At 51.1% G+C, this 13,299-nt stretch overlaps 1 protein-coding gene across 2 annotated transcripts in view; it reads left to right on the top strand.

Annotated features, from left to right (window-relative positions):
- The first annotated feature begins 231 nt into the window (after nt 1–231).
- The window catches only part of MARCHF6 (membrane associated ring-CH-type finger 6), a 117,527-nt gene continuing 104,459 nt past the window's right edge, over nt 232–13,299 (top strand). For both annotated transcript variants that reach the window (XM_077810797.1, XM_077810796.1), the window contains exon 1: nt 232–340. In XM_077810797.1, coding sequence (XP_077666923.1) covers nt 232–340 — 109 coding nt within the window. The remainder of the gene's footprint in view (nt 341–13,299) is intronic.

The raw sequence follows: 13,299 nt of genomic DNA, 5'->3' as shown, positions 1-13,299 counted from the left end.
AGGCGTAGGTGTGAGTGTTGCTGGCCTCTACTCGGGACACGTATCTCTTTGTTGCAGACACGCCGGGAATTACAGTTTCACACACACACACACACGCTCCCCAGGCTCCCGCCTCCCGCTCCCCTTTGGGTCAACAACGGCCCCGCAGCGTGGCTGGCGCGCGTCGGCCGCCGGAGGGCGCTGGAGGCGAGCGCGGCGCTCTAGGCCGCCGCGCTCAGCCGGGCTGGCTCTATGGTGCTCACTCTGCGAACCCCGCGGCCCCCGCCCCACCGCGGTCACACCATCCGCCCGCCGGCCGCGGCGCTGCGTCAGCCGGACAAGATGGAGACCGCTGAGGAAGGTAACGCGCTCGCTGGCCGCGATCACCCCTCCCCGGGCGCGAGGGCCAGGCGGGAAGGGGTCCCGGGGGGGGGGGCCGCCCCCAACCCCGCGTCTGGGGCTGCAGGTGCCTTGCGGCGGCAGCGGGAGGACAGGGCGGGTGGGGGAGGTGTCCGTGCCGTTGTGCGCGTGGGGGGTCTGGGCAGTGTCTGGGGCGGCGGTGCGTGGAGTGGGGGCGGTGCGTGGAGGGGGTGCCGGGGGGGGCGGCGCGTGCGGGGGAGGGGGTGTCTCTTATGTAACCGCTGCGGCGTTGGGGGTGAGTCCGGAGCCGGCGCTTGGGGGGCTGCAGGCAGCGGGGCCCACCGACGCTGAGCCGTGCCGGGCTCGGGGCCGGGTGGGCGGGGCGGCCGGCCGGGGGCGCGGCTCGCCGTGCGGCGGGATCCCGCGGCCGCAGGGTTTATTGTGATGCCCAGCTCCCCGGTGCGGCGGGCGCTGCTGGCGGTCAAAGGGCGCTGGGCACTTCGGCGGAAAACTCCGCTTGTCGCGGAATGGGCGCTGGGCCGCTTCGGTGGAAGTCCAGCGCGCCGCTTTCAGTTCCCTCGGCAGCGCAGCAAAGTCACTCCGCCTGAAGGAGGGGAAATCTCGTGTAAGAGGTGCCGCTGTCCACTGTCAGACGTGTGTATTCGCATCTCACCTATTCTCGGCCCCCCAAATATCTTGTGATAGGGAAAAAGTACTTGGTGCATCTTTACTTACGGCTTTTGGGAAAAGCTAAATGTATTCTGTGTAATTCTTAAAAGTGAAAGATGATTTGGAAGGCCTGTTTCTTTTAAATACAAATCTTGGGTAATGTCAACAATATAAGTGGTTAGGGCTCTCAGCCCAGAGGTGGCAGATCCATGTCCAGATCCCATTTCCTCAGCAGGAAGAGGGGAGACTGGAACTGGTGGTGTCCCATGTCCCCAGTGAGTAAGTACCCTAACTACTGGGCTAAAGTTTATAACGTAGGGGCCTCCTCTTTGGCTGTTCTGTGTGATGTTAGGCAGCCTCTGAGTGAGCGTGCCTAGTGGATCTGGCCCTACAGATATAGGAGCAACCATATTGGGTTAGACCAACGTCTCGAGCCCCAGGGTCCTGTCTTCTGTCAGTGGCCAGTACCAGATGCTTCCGGGGGAATGAACAAAAAATGGTAATTTGTCCTCTGTCACCCATGCCCTGCTTCTGGCAATCAGAGATTTAGGGGAACACACAGCATGGGGTTGCTTCCCTGACCATCATGTTTAATAGCCATTGAAGAGCATATCTTCCATGAACTTATCTAATTATTTTTTGAACGCAGTTATACTTTGGGCTTCCTCAATATCCCCAGCAAAGAGTTCCACAGACTGATCGTGTGTTGTGTGAAGTAGTACTTCCTCATGCTTGTTTCAGATCCGCTGCCTATTCATTTCATTGGCTGACCTCTTAGTTCTTGCGTTTTGTGAACCAGTAAATAACTTTTCCCTATTCACTGTCTTCATGCCATTCATGATGTTATATATCTCTATCATATTTCCCCTTAGTCATCTCTCTTCTAAGCTGAATAGTCCCATTTTTTAAAATTTTTCCTCCTGTCGAAGCTGTTCCATACCCCTAATAATTTTTTATTTGACCATAAGCTTTCGTGAGCTACAGCTCACTTCATCGGATGCATTCAGTGGAAAATACAGTGAGGAGATTTATATACACACAGAACATGAAAAAATGGGTGTTATCATACACGCTGTAAGGAGAGTGATCACTTAAGATGAGCTATTACCAGCAGGAGAGCGGGGGGGGGTGGGGGGGGAAGAAAACCTTTTGTAGTGATAATCAAGGTGGGCCTGTATTTTCCACTGAATGCATCCGATGAAGTGAGTTGTATCTCACGAAAGCTTGTGCTCAAATAAATTGGTTAGTCTCTAAGGTGCCACTAGTACTCCTTTTCTTTCTGCGAATACAGACTAACACAGCTGCTACTCTGAAATCTAATAATTTTTGTTGCCCTTCTCTGTGCCGTTTCCATTTTTTGAGATGAGGCATCCAGAACTGCATGCGGTATTCAAGGTGTGGGTGTACTGTTTAAGCTGATTTAAATGATACATTACATACCACAATTACTATAGTAGTTCTGCAATTTTATATTTGAATTTCTTCAGAACTCTTGAGTGAATACCACCTGATCCTGATGACTTATTGATGTTTAATTTATCAGTTTGTTCTAAAACGTCCTCTGACTCCTTAGCCTGGGACAGTTCCTGAGACTTGTTGCCTAAAAAGAATGGTTCAGATGTAGGAATCTTACTCATATCTTCTGCAGTGAAAACCAGTGCAAAAAATTCATTTATCTTTTCTGCAAGGGCTTTGTCTGCTGTGAGTGCTTCATTAGCACCTTAATTGTCCAGTGGTTTTTTGGTAGGCTTCCTGCAGCTGATATATTTTTGCGATTTACTTTTTAAACTATTATTCTCTCAAAAAATCAGTTAAATTGCTGGTGAGGTTTGAGGTTGTGAAAAAGTGTAATAAAGAAGACCTGTAAATTTGCAAAAAAGAAAAAAATGTAGTTAAGGTATTTGTTGACAACCCTACAAAAATCAAGACAAGAGGCACTAGTTTTCATTTTTCTTCATGAATGTTGGGCCTACTTATTGCACACTGACATTGACAGCATGAAGGCTGTCATTTTGAGGTAATGTAATCATGTATTTTATATTTCAGTTTCTTGAAAAAAAAGCATTAGAAAACTGGGAAATAAAATAAAATAGATACAGTCTACAACTTCCTGCAATTATTTTATCAAACAGGAGTAGGTCACTATCAGTGGATCTGCACTTCATGGTCGTGCCCTTCTTTGTTGTTGACTCGATGCATTCAGCACTTAATGCTAAAGTCAGACTCTTTAGAATCAGTTAAAAGCGCACTTGCAAATGTTAAATAACTGCTTAGTCTTTTATACTGTCTTCATAATGGCCATATCTATTTTTGGACTTTTATACTGTCTTCATAATGGCCATATCTATTTTGATGAGGTGCACTGCAAATTTATCTTAAGTTTCAGCTGATTGTTTAGAACAGTAATGTTATTTATTAGTATGGGATTCTCTCAGAGCAAAGAAAAAATGTTACTGCACTAGTTTTTTTAGTAGTGAACTAAACAAGCCTCTAGATAAAAGAGAATACATTGAATTGAGTCAAGTCAGAGGCCAGATCTACGCTAGAAAAATTACCGATTGCTGACACCAGTTGTCAGCAGCAGGTCCAACACTGGTTAAACTGCACAGCTTAATTTGCATTTGGAGAACAGGACACATAGTGTTCAGCACCATTTGAGAAAACCCTGGTTAAGACTTTCTTGGAATAAATTTCATTTTATTCATTGTTTTCTGAAATGGTGTTGATCATGAAAAGCCATGTTCTAAACTTGCAGTGTGCTGCTGATACCTCTTCTCAGCAACAGATAATTTTTCTAGTGTGGACCAGGCCAGACTGGCTAGTTCTTTAGTACACTGAGAATCATTAGGGCTGTTTCAGTAGGCCTCTGGAATACAGTATATAGGTTATGTCTAGTATGTTTGTATGTTACTCTGGAGCTTTATTTGCCCTCAAACTCTACAGTTGCTCTGAAGGCCTATCCAAAACACTTAGAGATTTTGCCCTCTCCCTCAAAGCTAGGACTTTGGCGCTCAGACCCTGGCATCCATCTTTCATTTCCAGGGAGTTTCCCTTTAAGAGTCTTCAACTTCCTCCAGAAATAACTCATCAACAACTGTAGAGTCTGATAGCATCATGAGGGTATGGAGACTAGCTAGGCTTCCTCTCACTGCCCTGCAAAGCCAGGAGGACTTCAGGTGAACATGGCCCAAACAGCCTCTCCTTTTCCCAGGAGCACCATGGCAGTGCCTTTACAGCCTCAGTAGCCTTATTATGGCTTCATTTCTGGACTCTGGGCATCATGGGGTTGGGAGACTAACTGGGGTGGGAAGGGTGTGGAAAAGGGGGGTGATTTGGGGTCAGAGAATGAGCAGACCTGAATGACAGTTTCGCAACCTCAGACCATAGTGGCATCAGAACATATGCTCCATAACTGAGCAAAGGATTTGCTGCTCAGTAGCACCTGACATGTTTATGGATTCACCTCTGCTAATTGGGTAGCAGCAGAGTGTGTCAGAAACATTGGTTGCCTTCCTGCTGCACCCAATGGAGGTTGGGGCTTATATACAGAATAGGGTCTGAGAGACTCATGGAAATAGTTGTTTTAGGTGAGTGGGAAGCTATTAGTGCTAGCAATGGAGTATAGCCTCCTGAGGAGGATAAACAAAATAATGGGCAGCAAGCCCATTCCTGATGGCGGAGTGTGTAAATGTTGAAGGAGCTGAGGGGATACACCTGATAGGGATAGAAATTGTATGGTGGGCCATGAATGCTCACAAAATTGGGGTTGGAGTGCGGGCTCTGGGGTGGGGCTGGGGATGAGGAGTTTGGAGTGTCGGAGGATGCTGTGGGCTGGGACTAAGGGGTTCGGAGGGCGGGAAGGGGATCAGGGCTGGGGCAGGGGTGCAGGTTCCGGCTTGGGGTGCAGGCTCTGGGGTGTGGCTGGGGATGAGGGGTTTGGAGAGCGGGATGGGGCTCAGGGCTGGGGTTGGGGTATGGGGAGAGGCTCGGGGGGTGCAGGCTTCGAGCAATGCTTACCTTAAGTGGCTCCTGGAAGGAGTTGCATGTCCCTTCTCCAGCTCCTACGTGGAGGTGTGGCCAGGCAGCTCTGCACGCTGCCCCATCCGCAGGCACAGCACCTCTAGCTCCCATTGGAGCGCGTAGGACCCGGAGCGGGGCTATGCCGTGGCTTCAGGGAACCATGTGGTGCGGCCCCAGCGCCCTGGCTGGAGCGGGGCCTAGCTGCGTGGTGCGGCCCCCGACCCAGCACCCCAGCTGGAGGGGGCCGAACCGCGTGGTGCAGCTCGTGAGCCGGCTTAAAATGGCTCCGGGCCGTAGTTTGCCCACCCCTGTTGTAGTGTGATGAGATGCAATTGTGTTTGGGGTTTAAGGGGACTACTATAGTATATACAAAAGCATTAAATTTAACATTTGAACTTCTATAACACTTACAAGTGGCATTTTCTCACTCAGTTGTGGGGAATGGATGAGTGACTTTTTCAAGTCCTGGTTCACTCTTACAGTTATCAGTTTGCCCCCTGTGTTAGCAGTATATTGGTATATGTTGAAATGTAATAGCTGATAACTCTTTAAAAGTTGGATTAAAACTGTAGTTAGCATTCTCTGATTATATCTTTTCTAAACACATGCTGTTAACGTCACGCTAATGAGCTATATCAGGGGTGTGCAAACTATGGCCTGGGGGCTGCATCCGTCCCTCCAGACAGTTTAATCCGTCCCTCAAGCTCCCACTAGGGAGCAGGGTCTGGGGGCTTGCCCCACTCTGGCGCTCCAGCCGGGGAGCGGGGTAGAGAGCTTGCCCCACTCTGCGTGGCATCTGGGGCATGTCGCCCCTCTGGTTCCTATGTGCGGGGTAGCCAGGGGGCTCCACACCCTGCCCCGAGTGCCCCCTCCCCCCCCCGCAGCTCTCATTGGCCGGGAACCATGGCCAATGGGAGCTGCAGGGGCGGCGCCTGCAGACAGGGCCTGGCCATGCCTCCATATCGGAGCCGGAGGGGGGACATGTTGCTGCTTCTGGGAGCTGCTTGAGGTAAGTGCCGCCCAAAGCCTGCACCCCTGACCCCCTCTTGCGCCCCTACCCTAATCCTGATCCCCCTCCTGCCCTCTGAACCCCTCGCTTGCAGCCTGGAGCACCTTCGTGCACCTCAAACCCCTCATCCCCAGCCCCACCCCAGAACCTGCACCCCCAGCCAGAGCCCTTCCCCCCCGCCCCAGTCCGGAGACCCCTCCGTACCCCGAACTCCTCATTTCTTGCCCCACCACAGAGCCCGCACCCCCAGGCGGAGCCCTCATCCCTTCCCGCACTCCAACCCCCAATTTCGTGAGCATTCATGGCACACCATACAATTTTCTTACCCAGATGTGGCCCTTGGGCCAAAAAGTTTGCCACTTCTGGACTATATTGTGTCACTATAAAACTGTCAAAACTCCATCACCACATGGCCATATCCATATGTGTATCTTTTATAAAGGAACTTTGAAACGCTAAAACTTCCATGTATATAAATCCAGTTTGTGGTGGTGGAGGATACTCCTATTGCTTTGGAATTAAATTTTAGTTTATAGGTAAATATATTAATCTCCAACTTTAGGCATCAGGATGCCAAAGAGAGATTTCTCTAATGGGGGAAATAGTAGACTGAGGTGTTGTATGCAGAGAAAAATAGTTAGGCAATCTGGCTTTAACAACTTTTGTCAAGATAAAGAGCTATATACAGCATAGGTTTCCCTGCACATTGTGTGTAAACAGAGGGGAAGATGAGAACTATATACACAAGTAGAAAACTATACTTGTTAGGCAGCCAGAACTCATTTTGAATGTTGCAATGTATAGGCAATAATGGGTGTAATTAATTTCAGGTGGCTGCCCTCCAGAGACAGAATAGATTGAAGCTGACTGTTGCCTTTACAGTCTGGATTATGTTAGCCTAATATATGCGTATATATTTGGATTTCTACAATAATAAAAAACACCTATCCAAAAGTTCTCAGCACCCACTGACACAAGTTACGCAAACTTATTTTGACAGCCAGAAAGAAAATTCCTTAAAAAAACACACAATTACACTCTCCCCTCACCCTCATAGATATAACTCCATCCTTTACAGCAACTTCCACAAATTCATATGCATTGCAGCATGCCCTTCGGAGACTGTACTACCTCCAGCCTCCTTTCTTTGAAATCAAGGGAGAGATCTCTCCCAGCGCTATAAAAAACCCACCTCCATGAGGGGAGTAGCTACCAGTGCTGGTGCACTGTCTACACTGCCACTTTACAGCGCTGAAACTTGCAGCACTCGGGTGTTTTTTCACACCCCTGAGTGAGAAAGCTGCAGTGCTGTAAAGTGGCAGTGTAGACAAGGCCTTAATAAACAAGCTGGTGCAAAATGTGGCAGCTTAAGTTTCTGAATTGATTTAAATTGTATCCCCATGTAGAGTGCATTGCAGTAATCCTGTCTTCAGGCGACAAAGATATGGATTAATATTTTGTTTAAGGATTGCAGTAGCACTTACAAGCCCCAAACAAAGCTAGGGTTCCATTGTACTAAACACTGTACAAACAAATTGTAAGCTTTTTGGGACAGGGACTGTCCCATATTGTCTAAATAGAACAAGTTAGACAGTGTGTGTGAGGGTACAGAGCGGTGAAGTGACTTGGTCATGGTCACACAATGTCAGAGCTAGGAGTAAAACCCAGGTCTCCTGACTTCCAGCCAAGTGCCCAATTCTTCAGACAGTGGTGCCCCCCTTCTGGGTTATTTTAGCAGGGTTGCAGCTGAAAAAAGTCACATTGCCCCATTCAGATGCATTTGGTTAAAAGTACTTTTGGACTCTGCTTCTATGTTTTCACTCAGCCATAACTGAGGTTAAAACACAACAGCCAGGCTGCATGCCCATGGAATAAATGGCAGACAAATGTCCTTAATTGGCTGTGGACATCCGCTTCGCTATCATTTGGCTACTTCCCCTAACCTACCAACATTATTTCAGTTTTATGTGGATTGAGTTTTAGTCACCCAGTTTTCATCTATGTCCCAATCTGACCCCAACATTGGGATAGGCATTCAACAGCAGTGATTGGATTGGGTGATTAAAAAAGCTGGGTGTCATCAGTATATTAAATTACTACCTCAGAACTAAGCTTCTTAGGCTATGTCTACACGGCAGTGTAAGTGCAGTGTTTCTGAGACTGGGAGTCCTGACCCAAAAAGGGGTTGCAAGGCTATTGTACAGGGGTCATGAGGTCACAAAAAATATTGCTGGAGGGAATGGGAGGGGGTACAGCAGCTGCCGCTCTCCGGCTCCTCAGCTCTGAAGGCAGCACTGCCACCAGCAGCGGCTCAGAAGTAAGGGTGGCAGTATCCTGAGTATGCTCCTATGAATACATACAGTAATTTGCTATCACTTTTTTTTTTTTGGCAGGGGGCATTGTTACAGTCTGAAATATTTTCAAAGGGGTTTCCAGCAAAAAAAAAAAAGTTTGAGAACCCCTGGATTAGTGGGACTCAAGTCAGCGGACTCATGTCAAGGAACCTGGGCTGAAGTGTCTACATTGCATTTTAACCCTACGTTAAGAATTTTTTGACTGTGCTCAAACCTAGGGCTCTGGCATCCACACTGCAATGCACAGATCTGAGTCAAAGTAACCATATCCCAGCATATCTCGTTGCCCCCTCCCCCCAGTGTTGAGACTCTAGCCCAGGGGTTCTCAAACTGGGGGTCGTGACTCCTTGGGGTCCAAAGGTTATGTGTGTGGGGGTCTTGAGCTGTCAGCCTCCACCCCAAACCCTGCTTCACCTCCAGCATTTATAATGGTGTTTAAATATAAAAAAATGCGGTTTTAATTTATAAGGGGAGTCGCACTCAGAGGCTTGCTGTGTGAAAGGGGTCACCAAAACACAAGTCTGAGAACCACTGCTCTAGCCCTAGGAACATAGAATCATAGAATATCAGGGTTGGAAGGGACCTCAGGAGGTCATCTAGTCCAACCCCCTGCTCAAAAGCAGGACCAATCCCCAATTAAATCATCCCAGCCAGGGCTTTGTCAAACCTGACCTTAAAAACTTCTAAGGAAGGAGATTCCACCACCTCCCTAGGCAACGCATTCCAGTGTTTCACCGCCCTCCTAGTGAAAAAGTTTTTCCTAATATCCAACCTAAACCTCCCCCACTGCAACTTGAGACCATTACTCCTTGTCCTGTCCTCTTCTACCACTGAGAATAGTCTAGAACCATCCTCTCTGGAACCACCTCTCAGGTAGTTGAAAGCAGCTATCAAATCCCCCCTCATTCTTCTCTTCTGCAGACTAAACAATCCCAGTTCCCTCAGCCTCTCCTCATAAGTCATGTGTTCCAGACCCCTAATCATTTTTGTTGCCCTTCGCTGGACTCTTTCCAATTTTTCCACATCCTTCTTGTAGTGTGGGGCCCAAAACTGGACACAGTACTCCAGATGAGGCCTCACCAATGTCGAATAGAGGGGACAATCACGTCCCTCGATCTGCTCGCTATGCCCCTACTTATACATCCCAAAATGCCATTGGCCTTCTTGGCAACAAGGGCACACTGCTGGCTCATATCCAGCTTCTCGTCCACTGTCACCCCTAGGTCCTTTTCCGCAGAACTGCTGCCTAGCCATTCGGTCCCTAGTCTGTAGCTGTGCATTGGGTTCTTCCGTCCTAAGTGCAGGACCCTGCACTTATCCTTATTGAACCTCATCAGATTTCTTTTGGCCCAATCCTCCAATTTGTCTAGGTCCCTCTGTATCCTATCCCTGCCCTCCAGCGTATCTACCACTCCTCCCAGTTTAGTATCATCCGCAAATTTGCTGAGAGTGCAATCCACACCATCCTCCAGATCATTTATGAAGATATTGAACAAAACCGTCCCCAGGACCGACCCCTGGGGCACTCCACTTGACACTGGCTGCCAACTAGACATGGAGCCATTGATCACTACCCGTTGAGCCCGACAATCTAGCCAACTTTCTACCCACTTATAGTGCATTCATCCAGCCTGTACTTCTTTAACTTGCTGACAAGAATACTGTGGGAGACCGTGTCAAAAGCTTTGCTAAAGTCAAGAAACAATACATCCACTGCTTTCCCTTCATCCACAGAAGCATGGTGCACTGTGGGAAAACTATACTTCTACATTCATGGACAGGCTTGGATACTATTCCAACCAAATGATATTGACATAAATGGTATTATGTGCTTCGGGGTGGGAAAGGAAACTGGCTCATTTTGGGAGGAGAGAGGGTGGGGGGACAGTGCTTGTGAGAGGGAGTGGTCTTGATTGCCATGCAATGTGATGGAAAATAAATGTGTGGTTGGGGGTGGGGTGGGGAATAACACAATGGCTTTGTGATATGGCTTGACCATATCGGTCTTCACTGAAAACCCTGGAGGCTCTCTAGTAGTGTGCTTCTGCAAGCTGAAGATCACTCGCTCTTCAGGAGGAACACCCTTAGTGGGATATATACTGCATCAGTGTCACCACCCCATTTAAAGTCTTCTAACCCTGGCTCAGCTGAACACTGGAGCTCCCATGTTCAACTGATGGTGCTTCTTACTCCCACTTTTCTAACAAGTCTCCAGAAGCAGCCAACATGGGTGACCCACTAGTCTGCTTAATAATCAAAGTTTTCATTTGTTGGCAGTCCCCCACCAAGGGCCCCAGAAGTAGCTACTTCCTTCCATGCTCCATTCTGACCAGAGTGTGTGTCCCTGTCCACATGACCCAGTGGGGGATCATTGCTCTCCTCCCAAAGATCCCATCCCTTAAAACACACACACACCAGCCTGGCTGTGGAGTGGTGAAGGACTTGGGGTGCAGTGTGCTCCAGCACCCCCAGGCAATTCCTTATCCCTGTCTTCACACTGAAGGCTGCAGGGAAGTTTTGGGGCTGGCTTCCTCTCACCACCCTCACAGTGCATGAACTCAGGTGCCCGTGCACATGCGGCCCCAGCAAGGGCAGGGGGAGCCCGGAAGCAAGAGCCAGAGAGTGGAGTGGGGACCAAGCAGTGCCCTGTGGATAGTATTGCCAGATTTGGTTTGATATATTCCTGGACGTATTCATCACATGACACAATCTTTAATTAAATATTCATCTTTAATTCCTGGAGACTCAAGGACAGTAGTGGAGGGTTGGCAACCCTATGCAGTGGAGCCAGTGATGAACTGCCAAAATCTTAACAACTGGTTCCCTATAAAAAGTTCTGATTTAAGGGATGTGCCTCCATCCTGCCCCCCAGGCTCCATCCTGCCCCCCCATCTCCCCAGACTCTCTCCTACCCCCTCCCACCCCACCCCCCAGTCTCTGTCCTGCCCCCCTGTCCTCCCCAGGCCTGTTCTCCATCCCAGGTGCCAGCTGGTGGCGCAGGAGTCCTGCAGCCCTTGCATCAGTGGGGTTGCTCCCGGCATGTGGGGCAAAGGCTGCCGTCTGCCCAACTCCCCAGTGCGGGATGTGAGCGGCCCCGAGCAGCAGAGGCTGGACAGCCCCACAGTGCAGGAGCGGGAGAGACATGGGGGCTCGCCCCAGCACGCCCAAGACAGCCTCCAGCCATGGCACCAGCCAGCCCTGCCCGGCTCCTGGGGCAGAGGAGGTTGCTGCTGCCAGGGGCCTGGCTTCCCGGCTGTATGCAGCGCCCAGTCACATGGTGCCTGATCTCCCTGCCCAGCACAGCCGGTCGTGCTTCCTGGGCGAGGCAGGAAGCAGCATGGAGCTCGGCCACGGCTGCTGAGCGAGGTGGCATTGGATCGGCCTCTGCGTGCGGGGCCCTGGAGCGGCTGTCCATATGGCTGTGCAGTGCAAGTATCAGCCGCAGCCCGGCCCCTGCCCCGAGACAGGATGTGGGGCCCCACAGCCCTTCCATAGCCCCACGCCCCCAAACAGTGCTGCTCCATGCACCCCACTCTAGCACCGAGCCCCTTCTCCAACAGCCCCCTTCTATAACACTGAGCCCTACACCATGCACCCTCCCTAGCGCCATGAGTTGGGGCCCCCTTGGCCTGGGGGGCTGTCCTAGCCGAGCCCCAGCCTGGCTGGGACTTTCTTGGGCGGCGACTGCCTACCCAACCCCACCGCCCGCGCCCCTCCCCTCCCCCCCACGTTCCCTGACCGCCCCCTCGGAACCTCCAACCGCTCCCTGCCCCTTATCCAATCCCTTCTCCCAGCCCCGGCCCGGCCCCCTTACCATGGCCCCTTATCCAATCCCTTCTCCCGGCCCGGCCCCCTGACCATGCCGCTCAAAGCGGCAGGAGCTGCAGAGTTGCCCAGGAGTGGTCCAGAGCACTGGTGCCAGCGGCGTGGCATGCTGAGGCTCTGCGAGAGGAGGGAAGGCAGGAGAGGGGCCGGGGGAGCCGTAACAACCGATTCTAAAACTGCTTCTAAATTTAACAACCGGTTCGCGTGAACCACTGAGTGGAGCTCCCAGCTCAGCCCAGCCTGCGGAGGGATGACCCCCAATATCCCGGCAGCCAGGAGTCACCTCTGGCCTGGCAACTTTGCCACCTGCTCCAGGCAAGCGCTGCGCAGCAGCAAGGAGGAGCAGGAGCTGGAGTCGTCATTGCAGGAGGAGCAGGAATGGGGACCATGCTTGGCCAGGCAGTAATGATGCTCCCTGCAGTGCTATTACTCTGCCACCAGTAAGGGTGCGATATATCTGGAGGACACCCGGAACCCAAGTCAAGCCAAGGCCACATGTACATAGGAAAGCAGTAGGACTCAGACCCTTGGCCCTAGCTTGACTCGGGTCCTGAGACCCTGCAGGGTCCTGAGCCCTAGGTTAGTACAATTGCAGTGTGGACGCAAGGGGGGTTTGCTTTGAGCTTAGGCTCAGACCTGGGCTTATACTGCTGTGTAGACATACCCTTGATGGCCCCCTATGCTTGTTGAACAGGAATGGGAGACAAGGGAATCCTCTGGAACAGGGGTGGGCAAACTATGGCTTGCGGGCCGGATCCAGCCTGCCAGCCGTTTTAAGCTGGCCCTCGAGCTCCCGCTAGGAAATGAAGTCTGGGGTTTGCCTTGCTCCGGCGCTCCAGTCAGGGCGCAGGGTTGGGGGCCACTCCACATGGCTCCCGGAAGCAGCAGCATGGCCCCCCTCCAGCTCCTCCGTGCTCCAGTGGCCTCCTCCGTCACTCCAATGGGAGCTGCAGGGGTGGTGCCTGCGGATGGGGCAGCATGCAGCAGAGCCGCCTGGCCATGCCTCCACATAGCAGCTGGAGAAGGGACATGCTGCTGCTTCCAGCAGCAGCTTGAAGTAAGTGTCGCCCAGAGCCTGCACCC

This window comes from Eretmochelys imbricata, chromosome 2 (assembly GCF_965152235.1).
Source record: "Eretmochelys imbricata isolate rEreImb1 chromosome 2, rEreImb1.hap1, whole genome shotgun sequence".
NCBI classification, from domain to species: Eukaryota; Metazoa; Chordata; order Testudines; family Cheloniidae; genus Eretmochelys; species Eretmochelys imbricata.
Note: the sequence above shows the minus strand (reverse complement) of the source record. Positions and strands in the feature narration are given on the sequence as shown.